Here is a 13,157-nt window from a genome sequence, read left to right on the forward strand (position 1 = left end):
CTGGGGCAGCCATAATCTCACAAAGAATATCTGTGGCAGACTCAGGCCACACTAGGAAGCAAAGGTCAGAGAGCGTGCACTCAGGCCCTCAGGTCTGGGCTCAACTTCCTATTCCTTTCATATCAAGAGACAAAGAAAATAGGAGACGAGGACAAACATGCTGCAACCGTTCATATCCAATACTAAATGTAAGCGCTGCTTCCAGGAGGGCAAATCTGACCCCACCCTTCACACCAGCCATTAAGCTAACTACAAGGACTCATCCCTGAAATGCCTGGGCTTTGTGGCCAGTAACCAACCACCCACTGGATTCTACGATGGCATGATGCCTGACAGATGTTTTCTAACCCCAAAAATCTGAAAGGCACTCTAGGTCGCCTTGCAGAAAACAAATCAAAATGTAAGAGACAAAACTTTACCTTGCAGGACAAAAAGAGCCCTATTAAGAGAGTTGCAGAGGGCCGGCCAAATAGCTCAGCAGATTAAAGCGCCTGCAAGCAGGTACAGGGGCCTGAGGTTCGATCCCTGGGCCCGCCATACCAGCACACTGAGATAGCAATTGACACTTGGCGTGGTGGCACGCGCACCTATAATACCAGCTCTTGGGAGGCTGTAAACAGGCTGATCACTGAGTCCGATCTAGTAGTGAGACCCTGAACACCCTGCAGACCCTTCCCTAAAATGCAAAAAAAAAAAAAAAAAAGAGAGAGAGAGAGTTGCTGAGAGTACTTGGAAAATGTAGGCTGGGTAAATCCACATAGTCACCAAACCTTGAGATGCATACACCATCAAAAAGCCAAAACCCAGAACCAATAGCATACGAATGGGAAAGCACGTTTGGACAGAACTAAAAATGGCCAGATGTGGTAGCAACTGGCTTTTCACTTTTTTTTTTTTTTTTGGGTGGAACCGGGAATTGAACTCAGGCCTTCACACTTGCCAGGCAAGTGCTTATTCTCCTGAGCCATCTCCCTGGCCCCTGGCCTTTCACTTTCACCCCTCTCAAAACTTTTAACAACCAAAGATAAAGACGATGATTATGAACCAGAAATGAACAAAACCCTCAATGAATTCTTAACATATGTTTTTAAAGAATTCATACCAAAAAACAAAACCTCTCAGGACCCTTGTAAAGGACTTACTAAGACCTAGTTAAGAACACTGAACCAATTTCTTTTTTCTAAAAAGTTGAGTAGGGACAATGTAGATATTAAATATCCAGAGTGGATCAGGAACATGCCTGGGGTTATATGCTGATACTGTAGAGAGGTTTTAGATATGCCAGCCCTGAATTAGTGCTTATGTATGGCATAATAAAATGGAAAGGGAGGGACAATAAATCTAATAAGTTATTCAAAAGCTGTGTTTGCTCAATTTAAAGGCTTGTCCTTTATCCTATTATGATGTCCTTCCTGCATTTCCAGCATTATTATGTCCTTTCTTTTCTGCAAATGACAAAGGATTAATGTCCTGGAATATACCAGGAAATGCCACACAGTCGAGAAAGACAGCAGCCAAGGAAAAAACAGCGAACTGTATACACAACGTATGAAAAAAGTCCAAAGACTTACACATGTACAAAGAGACACTCAAACTTAGTAAGAAAACAATGAAAACTTAAAATAACAGCATCACTGCTTAGTTATCCCAAGTGGGAGAAATCAGAACGCTGTAAGACACAACAATCCCCTGGGAGCTAAAGGTAGAGTGTGGGTGATGCTGCCCACTGGGGTATATATAGCAGGTCCTCCCCACCCCAACTGAGAATCCCTGCACCCCAAACTAGCAACCAACTCCTTCTAGGGAAGACAGCCCAAACATCTCCCACCCATGAAGAGTGGAGAGTGACTCACCAGTGCTCACAGTAGCATGACCTAGGGGGCAGGAAGTATAGACAATCTGAACCCCCATCACTGTGAAGGGTATTTTGCAAAGTGTGGGACATGGAGGGCAAACAGGTAGAGACACAGGCTGAAGAGACACAAGCAGAAGGAACATGCTAGAAAGTAGAGCCTAAGTAAATCTATGAGGCACAAATGGAGAACAGAAGTATATGTTTCCCCCCAAAATGGGGCAAACACACTTGACACAGAAGAGAATTTCGGGTTAAGGCAGTCATTGGTCTCACCCATGTCAGTAGATTCTAGGGTCATTTTTCATGGCTGTTCTACTAAACAAAATATAAGCCCACAGTTCTCCCCAGAGTTCATGCGTGTGTTATTTATTCATCTAACTGAGCCCATGAGCTATGTGACAGTCCACACAGAACCTCACCAGGTACACAAATACAGAAACAGACTGGACCCAATCTCTGCCCTCCCTGAGCTTATAACCCAGAAGGTTCCTGAGACAACCACAGACCCTTTGTACAAGAGGAGGAGGAGGACGTCACTGTGGGGAGAGAGGGGCCAGCACACAGTGACCACCAGACTCCAAAGAAACAATGAGGCCAGGACAAGGAGATTTCAGCTAGAATTAACAGAGCTGTTAACTTCTCCTGAACACTGCTTGCTGTAGCCTCCACCTTATCAACAAACCTGCTCCAACAAGACACGCCCGCCCAAGATAGAGGAAACAGGCATGACAGTCCCAGACATTAGGGAGGCCACAACCCAATTCCTTTGGAAGAAATGACTTAAAATTTTAAATAAATCAGGTTCAACTCTAATCTGTCCCTCAGGCTCAGCACCCAGTCTCCGAGGGCCTTTATGGAAACAGCAGCTAGCAGGTACTGCCCCAGGCATACTGGAGTCACACAGCTGGGACGTGGCCTCACGTGTAATGTCCGGATGGCTCCAGACACTGCATAAAGACCTAAGTCCACACTGAGTGACCCTTCAGAGCTCTTCCCGCCTCCACAGTGACCTGGAAGCTGCCTTTCTTTGTTCTCTACCCTAAGCTTTCATGAGTGCGGCAAAAAGAAATTAGCCCTAATGCGAAGGTAAATGTATTCTTTGAATCTTACTTAATTGAGCATGACCGTCTTTTAAAAGAAGCAGGGAAGGGGAGAAAGCCAGGCTGAGGGTGATCATCTGGACAAGACATTCTTTGGAACAAGCTACGTAACATTCCTAGGGGATCACGGACAAAAAGAAAATCAAGATTGGCCAACTGAAAATTATTCTTGTGAGGGGAGCTGAAACTCTTAAACCACGAAGTATAAACTGAACACAAGGAAGATGCAGGAAGACGGATGGAAGTACATTTCTCCATTTGTATTCGATGATGATAAAGACACCAAGTTTTTCAAAGATGAAACCAGCTCCCCAAATGCATTTCTCTGATCAGATTCTGATTACAACCAGAAAGTTAGCTGTCAAGAAGGGAAATTCATTTTATATTAGAGTTCCTCCAAAGGCTGAAATGTTTTAATCTAGTAAGGAAGACTAGCTTGCCAGTGACAGCTTGCTGAAGATCCCTGGCGTCAGCTGAAAAATCAAACACCATTATCAGATTATTTCAAAGTTAAGTATATAACAAGAACCATCGATGTGCCTAAAAAGGGCATTTTAAAGAGCACATTCTCCTCCTGAGGCATGGAATAAGACACTGCAGTCCCACACCCCAGGCTCCACAGGAAGTCATTAGCTATTCAAGGATGATGTCACTGCCCAGCACCTCTTACCCAGGACTGCAAAGTTCAACTGACCAGAGGCAAAAAAGAAAGATACCAGAGCGTTTTCCTTAGATCAGAAAAGTGCCTCAGATGAGAGGTTTGATCCTTAACCTCTACTTAATGTCTCTGTCTCCTCTCAGCTACTGGCAATATGTACCAAGAGTAGATAAGAAGATCCAACTGTCAGCTGTCAAAACTGAAAAGCAGACGGCGCTCAGCCCAGCGACTCAGCTGCTTAAGGACCAGCTCTGCTTTGCACAGCGACAGCTACTCCCGGGTACAAGCCACTAACAGGATTCTTTTAATCTCACATGAGACTTTCTCCGGATAAAAGGCACGCATGGAATGGAGTCCTAAACTGGCACGCATCACATGGGGAAACGAGGGCCTCCAGTATGTGCAAGCCAACAGGTCTGCGCTTCTCAGAGATGTCTCCCAAGAACACCGCGGCCAGCCGCAGCCTGTCTGGAGCGCAGAGGCTCACCCCAGCTCAGCCCTGCGCACAGTGATTCTAGAAAGCTGAACTCCAAGTCCAGTGTGTGGATTACCAGAAGATGTCTTCAATTGCCTCTCCCTCTTGGAAGGGCTTGGTTAAACCTAGTCTAAAAGCAATTTTGTTATTTCTTTATCCACTTAATCAGTTATTTTTTATTCATACGCTATATGGGAAGCACAGCTTCAAGCAGAAAATGAAACCAACAACATGAAGACACAATGTCCAGATGAGAGAAATGCTTGGAAAAAAAGAAAAAAGCCCAACTCATGACCGCTTCCTTTCTGAGCCATAGCACCTGTAGCACAAACGAAAGACGGCCCTCTTGCACAGCTTACAAAACATTAAATATGAAAGGCAACTGTCCACAAAAACTGAGGCCAACAGAAAGCCACTGTAACCAAGAGTATATCGGCTAACTATAACAACACTTCATTCAACTACATCCCCCGTAACTGGGACGATCTGCTCACTTTTAAGAAAGTGGGAGTCACAGATGAAATGCAACAGGAAAGGAAACGAGAAACGACAGTCGTGGTTTCTCTGAGACATGTTACTAACAGATCAAGCGAGAGTACCAAAAAAAAGGCTCCACAGTTCCCATTAAACACATCAAAGCAACAAACTAAAAACAGGACGACCTCCAATCTATTTTCCTCAAGCAGCCGGTTACTAACAATCAAGATTTACATACAACTGCAAAATAGGGAAGCAAGGACATTTTTTCCAGAGGTTAAAACTGGGAATTTTTAGTTTAAAATTGCTACTCACAAAGTCATACGTAAGTACTGGACAGCTGCCTTACTATGCTTACTGGAAATGGTATCCATCTGTAGGGTACGATCCTGAGAACAAAATGCAGCTACCTATGTCTTCCTAAGAGAGAAACTTTTCACATTTAGAAAGTATTTCAATTGCCCAAAGCAAACGGAAAAAAGACTTCAAAATAATACGCACCTTCATATGTTTCTAAGATGTGCACCGTGTCTCCTATTTGCAGAGAAAGTTCGTCCGCTCCCCTGGCATCATAGTTATAAAACGCTGTTGGAAAAGGAGAGGAATATATTAATAGTGGGCGGTGAGAGCACTATGTTGTTTTTATTTTTAATGCTTTTAATAGTGAAATACATTCAGTCTTTGCCTATGTTACCCATAGAATTAGCCTTTTTGGGGGCTGGGGAGACAGCTCAGTAGAATAAGTGCTTGCCTGGCAATCACAAGGTCCTGAGTTCAATCCCTGCTACCACCCAAAAAAAAGAATAAACCTTTTCTTCTACACAAAAGTAAAGGCTACCAGTGTTAAGCTGGAGAAATTCATTAACTGCCCAAAACACCAGACTACTGTGAATTATTTTATTGTGGCAAAATGTATATGAAGCAAAATTTGCTATTTGAACCATTTTTAAGACTACAATTTAGTGGGTAGAGTCAGATTCACAATGGTGTTTAACCGTCATCCATCTATTCCCAAAATGTTTTCATTACTACAAACCCCATCCCCATAAGTAGTAACTCCCAACTCTTCCTTCCCTGAGCCCCCTGGAGACCTCTAATCTACTCTGGGTCCCTATTAATTTGACAACCTCTATAAGTGGAATCATACATAGTATCATAAATCCAAACTTCATCCCTTTATATGCCTGAGTAATACTCCAGATGAGTATTTAGAATACAAAGGACATTCGTAAGAGCATTTTAACTGTCATTTCAGACACTATCTCTTATTTCCATTAATGGATTTTTTTTCTAATGTCCCACCAACTGCATCAAAACTGTTCTTTGGAAAGTAAATTGATAAAATTATCATATAATCAATGTGGATATTCCAATTGGTGACATTACAATCACAGTAAACAAAAATACATCCCCACTGGAGGAATCCTTAAGGCCTAGGCAACACAGCTCCATGGTCAAGAGCTTATTTAGCATATGCTGAGTTTGATCACCAGCACTGCAAAAATTAAAAAGAAATCCTCAAAATCACTCAAGATCCCCAGGAAATATCTGAAATCTCAACTGTGCATTATTCAGCCGCCTTTATCCTCAATAGTTACCAAAAAAGCAACAAGCACTTGTAAAGGATGCCACAAAGTGATTTGGGCCAAAAAGCACTCAAGTAGCCTACTCATAATTTAAATATGCATGCACACACTCATGCGTGCACACACACACACACACACCCCTCCTGCACAAGTCATGATACCAGAAAAACTAAAGCATTCAGTATAAAATTCATCTTAAAACCCCTGAACAAATTTCTTGCCCCTCTGTCTGCCTACAACACTCCAGCCAGACAAGATTACCCTCAGTAGTACCTCTCCTGTGGTGTATCTCCAAAACTCTCTCCTACAATATTATGTGCAAACTCTTACAACAAACCCCTCCACAACCTGACCCCATCTTCCTTCTCAACACACTTCCTTCTTCCCTGGGCCTCTTCCTGCTGAAGGGGAAGCCAGCCTGACCCACACCTGAGGGACCAGTCTGCCCTCTCTTGCCTGGTGGGCTTCCCAGGAGATGTCTGCCAAGAAATCAGGCCCCCTGCATGCTTGTTCTTTCAGCTCCACCCCTCACAGCCCCCCACTCTGCCATGTTTGGGTCCTGTTCTTTACCAGCCAATCACATTTCAGACTATGTGTTAAGAAACCCCAAGTAAAAAACCACACGCTTCACTACTGCACGCCTCCAGCTGCCGACACAGGGCCAAGCCTCGCTGTGCGAAGGCAGCCCTGTAAACCTGAGCTGCCTGAGCCCTTCTAGGCTACAGGCTAGAATTTCAGGACGGCTAGAGCTGACAGCGGGCCTGTGTCCATGGTCTCTGGTGTCTGACAAGGTGAGCAGGACAGTACCTCCACCCGTGAGCTCCCGTGCGGCCTACAGGACACCAACTGCCCTAACTCTACCTTCTCACTCTGTACAGAACAGCAACACCAACTCTAGAGAACTGTGTCTGTAGCTTGTCTCTAAAGGAAAACAGGATCACTGGCAGATAGCACACAGTGGGGCCCACGGTAAACACTCAGTGCTGAGGGCCTTTGCAATGAAGATTATACAGGTTCCAGAATCTTTTATACAAAGTCAGAGCAAGGACAGTGCCACCTGTTCAGAAAATCCTAATACCACAAACTGCACACACAGAAAATTCTATTTTTCCCAAATTCATAAAACCTAAGTGTCCTCATCTGACAGATGGTTACTAGCAGTTATTAAGTTTATTTAGCATTTTATAGTAAGTCTAGAAGTGGAGGTAAGCCCTGAGCATCAGCTAAACTCCAGTTTAGCATAACCATATTCTTAAGCCTCCAGGAACCACAAGTGTATATATCACCATTCTTAACAGCATTCCCACAAACACGCCTCTTCTGATACAGATACAGGGAAGAAAAGATATCGAAACAGTAAAAATGAAATAAAATGAGCCTGCCAAGTGTACACGTTATGACCAAAAACTACAGTGGGTGCTCAAATTTTTTAAGAAATGTATTCCAGTAAAAGATACACTGCCACTAATCTCCCTCAAAACACTCTCCGCCTTGCTTTGCACACTTCTCCCATCATTCCTGTCACCTTCTGAAGTAGCTCCGGATGAACACTTTTGTGACGCTCTTTAGTGTGCTGTCATGGCTGCTTTGATGCCTAAGTCAATTCAAACTGTTTAACTTCCGTGATCACTTTGTTTGGGGCTGAACTAGAACTCCTATGGGGAGGATCACCCTAAAGTTTTTATTTGACAGACATTTCCATGTGTGTTTGATCACTGAGTGGAAATCAAAAGCCAGGGTGAATATCTCTCTCAAAATACTCCTTCCTTTAAAAGCACATGTCATGTCATTCCTGGTAATATATATTTTATTGTGGTAAGTTTTTTTAAATTTAAATCTTCACTGTATCTTTCAATCACCTCTTGAAAACCCATCCAGGCACATATAAACCTGTAAAGAGCATATACCTAATTTCTTCCTTTTCATCTTTAAGTATTTGTCCCACACTCATTTTAGAAGCAGAAAAGTGAGAAAAATGACAAAAATCTCACACATGGATTCAAAACTCACAGCTCAACTGTGAAATGAACCTAATGTCACGAACAAAATTAAAAAACACACACCAAGTGGGACATACAAAGGGCCCCCAATCAGAAAACACTATCAGCACCCCAGCACCAGCTGCCCAGTTCTGGGCCTGTGTTCCAGGCAACATCAATGGCTAAAACTTCCCAGATACAATGACAAATTACAAGACTCAACAAAATAAGAGTATCTGACAAGGAGGGTGGGAATGGAAGACAGAAATGGCTTCACAAGACACGCCACCCAAATCCCCCAAACCTCAGTAGTTCCCCCCCAACATGGCCAAAAAGAAGGCAACAGTGGAATCAAGTTCAGGATCTTGAGACGCAGACACTAACCTAGATCATTCAAGTGGGTCCAAAGCAAGCAAGAAACCCTCAAGACAGCAAGGCAGCAGTGACAGAGTCCAGACAGGAGGAAACGAGGTCCACGCATATTAAGAAAGAAGGCAAAGCCAGCCCAGGAATGCAGCAGCCTCTAGAGCCAGAGCAAGCAAGGCAGCGCATCCCCCTGCAGAGGCTCCCACCCCAACCAGATACCAGCTTTGAGGACTGCAGACCTCTACAAGTGGACAAGAAAAAAGTGTGCTCTTTTAAAGCAAATACAGTTTGTAGTTGTTTTTATAGCAGCAATAGAAAAGTAATACAGAGGTATGTGAAAAATGCTTTAAAAGTCATATGTAGTGGTGAACATATTCACTCCAACAGGAACAGGACCTTCTCTGCTGGCATCCAAACCCAGATATGTCCAAGGCTCTGGTGCTAATTCTTGAGTGATATGAGAAAAATTAGCACAAAGCAAGAATATTAGATCCAGTCCTAGCCCAGGCCCGGTGAGTGAGTGGGAGAGCTTCCTGCTAACCTGCACAGGCGGGACCTGCAGGTCCCAGCCCAGGCGCAGCATGTGTGAGACCCTCTTCCACCCCCTGTGGACCCCCACCACCACTCTGCAGCACCCTCCTACCCCGCCCGCCCAGTGAAAATTTCTGCCACATTCTGGGGACCCCCAGATCCAGTCCTAGCCCAGGCACCGAACAGTGTGTGGGAGAGCTTCCTGCTACCCTGCGCTGGCGGGACCTGCAGGTCCAAGCCCAAGTGCAGCGTGGGTGAGATCCCTTCAACCCCCTTGGCCCCCACCACCACTCTGCAGTACCCTCCCACCCCACCTGCCCAGTGAGAATTTCTGCCACGTTCTGGGAACCCCCAGATCCAGCCCTAGCCCAGGCCTGGAGAGTGTGTGGGAGAGCTTCCTCTCTCCCCTACTCTACCTTGTCCCCTCCAGACTCAGCTCAGCCCTGTACTACAGGCCTGTGGTAAAACCCTCAGCTGCAATCCCTACAGAGAGTGTAGGAGACAAAGCCACCCAGCTAGTCCAGGAGCAGAACATCTTGCCAGAAGGCCACAACAGGACCACTCCCAAGGGCAGCAGCAGGAAGGAGCTGAGCACAGCAGCCAGACCCAAGCCAGGCACAAAAGGGTAAATCCAAATTTTGTAGATCTGCACCTGAACTTCAGCAGGTCCTAAGGTTGTAATGCACCAAAGCCCTACAACAAAGGTCAGAAGACAGTGCTACACAAAATAACGAGAAGGAACAAAATGCAATGTCAGGCCCCAAGCCCACCCATAACAAGTGCAGAGGACACTAACACAGAACAAACTGGGAATCACACAGCTGAAAGCAATGAATCAACAGCTTCTGAAATAAAGAAACAACTGCAGAAAGGTATAGAGGAACTCAGATTGGAAATGAAAAAAGAAATCCCTGAATTAATAGCATCTGCAGCAGAGAATCAAATGCAGAAACATATGGAGGAAACCCAGTGCCCACCCAGAACAAATGCAAAGGACACCAGTTCAGCTCAAATGTATGAATTAATAGAATCAATAGTAAATAAGCAACAATAGAAAGTTATAGAGGAACTCAGAGCTGAATTTTTTTCTACTAGCTCAGCTCAAATGTATGAATTAATAGCATAGATAGTAAATAAGCAACAGCAGAAAGTTATAGAGGAACTCAGAGCAGAATTCTTTTCTGAAATAAAAAAAGAGTTCTTTGAACTCATAACATCTGAAGTAAAGAATCAACTACAGAAACATAGGGAGGAAACCCAATCTGAAGAAAAAACTGCGGTAAAAGAATTAATAACTGCTTCTAAAGAAGACATTGATAAAAAAAAAATAGAGGAGATTAGAAAAATGACAGATTCCTTGAAAGAGCAATACAGGAAAGAAATAGATCCCATGAAGCAGAGTAAAAACAATGTAGAGGAACTTAAAATCTCAGTAACAAGCTTGCAAACCCGTTTAAGTGAAAGTGAAGACAGAGTTTCAGATCTTGAAGACACTGGTGCAGCTACTGAAAAGGTAAGAAAGGTTCTCTTAAAAACAACTAGGATGCAGGAAAAAATAATTCATCACTTGCAAGACAATACAAAGATGAACAATGTAAGACTAATAGGTATCAATGAGAAAGAAGGAGTCAATACAAATGACATTAAAAAAATATGGGCAGAAGTAATAGCAGAAAACTTCCCAAATATGAGGAAACAATCTGACATTCAGGTAACCGAAGCATACAGAACGCCAAGTAACCTCAACCCAATGAAAAACACACCGAGACATATAATAGTCAAGATCCCAGAAATTCAGCACAAGAATAATCTACTGAAAGCCGCTAGAGAAAAGAAGCAGATCACATTCAGAGGAAAACCCATCAGAATTACAGCCGACTTCTCTTCACAAACCATGCAGGCAAGAAGAGCATGGAGCAGAGTACTCCAAGTCCTCTATGAAAACAAATTCCAGCCCAGACTACTATACCCTGCAAAACTCTATTTCAAGTTTGATGGAGAAGTGAAATACTTCCATGACAAAGAACAGCTAAAGAATTTTGTAATGACAAAGCCAACCCTACACAGGCTACTGAAAGATGTTCTAGAGAGGGACCAAAATGACCAGAACTCCACGAATGAGATCAGATGCAACCAACTAAATAGGGCAAACAATTAAACACAGGAGAATAAGGAGTAAATGACAAAAGGTAAATAACATGTCAACTGTAGGTCAATACATCTCAATTATAACCATCAATGTAAATGGCCTCAATTCACCAATTAAGAGAAATAGACTGGCACAGTGGATTAGCAAACAAAATCCAATAATATGCTGTATACAAGAATTTTTTTTAAAAGTACTCCATGTAAAACACTAATCCATATTGATTATCTGATCTTTCAAACTATTCCACCACAGGGGAGAAGGCAAGGATGAGGAAGAGAAACAAAACCCTATCCTTAGGGAAGATGACAGTGAAGATGGAAGACAGACTTAAAAGATCTTCATCTGATATCACGCAGACTCTACAGTAGTGCTAAGTTCTCTTCTTTACCTTCCTACCTAGGGCCTGAGAACAACTCCACCAGTGACAGCAGGCACCGTGTCCCATGCACATCTTGTGAAGTACAGCAGCAGCCTCTCTCTGGGTGGTGGGCATGACCTGCTGATTGCTTGTGTGGCAATTGCAAAGGGAAAGGGTGCAAACACAAAGCAAGCAAAGCTCCTCCTATCTGAGTTTGCTTTCTTTTTCTTACAAGAGCCAGCAGCAGTCCTGGGTAAGTAGAATACGGACCTTTTTACCAAAATAAGAAATGAGCACTGTAGTCTATGCCTCACATCACCTTTGTGTACTGCGGACTTGGGAAGGAGGAAGCCATTATCTCTCCTCAATCTCCTGAGAGAAACAGCTGTTCAGTGATGTCAGGAAAGAACTGTGACTGCTAAATCCATAAGGAAGAGAGGAAGGCTTCTGCACCAGATCACAATATATCCCCACTTGTATGGTTCTGTGATACTGTGAAAGATACTTCTTCCTCTTTAATGTTCTTCTCTACAAAGAGATCTAGGTGACTGAGACCTTTCCAGTCTGTAAGAGAGTCACAGCACCAGCTTTCTAGGGTCTCCTTTGGGTGTTTTACTATAACTAGTTACGCCACTCTCAGGTGCAAGGCCTCTTTCTTAGCCTTCCTGGCCTGGGAAAGCCTTACTTCTCTCAATGACTTGCCTCAGAGCTCCTCAAGCTATCCTACACACCCAGGAACCAGGACATCAGGAAGTAGTAACTTAAAAGTTCATTAAATTTTTTTTTTAAAAAGTCATTTTGTGGAAATGAGTCCCTCTGTTTGTAAACACATTCCTTTGGTCTTGTCTTTGGTTGGAAAAGATGCTCAAGGGCATGCATACTCTCAGGCTGAAGAAAATGCAGACCAGGCCCTGAGGAAGGGGCGGGCCCTGAGGAAGGGGCGGGGCCCTGAGGAAGGGGCGGGGCCCTGAGGAAGGGGCGGGGCCCTGAGGAAGGGGCGGGGCCCTGAGGAAGGGGCGGGGCCCTGAGAGTGCGCCTATAGGAAGGGCTTCATGGCCCATCCAGGACCATCAGTCTGACTTTGGGGTTCACATATCCTACCTATTTGCCGACTCTGTACCAGCAACATAAACTCCACATTTTTCAAACCTGTCAGCCCTGCTCTGGTCCCCTGAGCTGCCACTGGGGCTGGAGAGGAAAGTTGTGCCAGACATAGCCTGAGGAAGCAAAGTCAGCAGGCAAGCCGGGCCTTTAAGGAACACATGGAACCATTCAGAAAACACTGGGTAGAAACAGTAAGAGTATTACGTGCATCCTCTGAATTTGACACCAGGAAAGAGGCTAGCCCCAAACCCAAGGCTTGATGAAGCTGGAGAACCAAGGAACAAAGTGAGCTATATAGTGAATACTTCAGCAACGGACACTACCCACAGTAGTGTGGGAATTTGGGACTAGTACTTGCAAAGGGACCTATGCATCAGGCAGCATTAGATAGCACCCTTTTGGAGAGGTAACCTGTGTCAGCTAAAATCTATCCTCCAAAGGAGACAGGAAGCAAAGCCCTGTCACTGCCAGATGTTTTTCCCAAATCTGACAGCAGACAGAGCACACTACGGTGCAAAC

At 44.1% G+C, this 13,157-nt stretch overlaps 1 protein-coding gene across 2 annotated transcripts in view; it reads right to left on the bottom strand.

The window, feature by feature from the left end:
* The window catches only part of Dock1 (dedicator of cytokinesis 1), a 542,363-nt gene that overhangs the window by 480,179 nt on the left and 49,027 nt on the right, over positions 1 to 13,157 (bottom strand). For both annotated transcript variants that reach the window (XM_004625582.2, XM_012513454.2), the window contains exon 2: positions 5,067 to 5,150. In XM_004625582.2, the coding sequence (XP_004625639.1) occupies positions 5,067 to 5,150 (84 nt within the window). The remainder of the gene's footprint in view (positions 1 to 5,066; positions 5,151 to 13,157) is intronic.

Source organism: Octodon degus, unplaced genomic scaffold, assembly GCF_000260255.1.
Source record: "Octodon degus isolate 3935 unplaced genomic scaffold, OctDeg1.0 scaffold00010, whole genome shotgun sequence".
NCBI classification, from domain to species: domain Eukaryota; kingdom Metazoa; phylum Chordata; class Mammalia; order Rodentia; family Octodontidae; genus Octodon; species Octodon degus.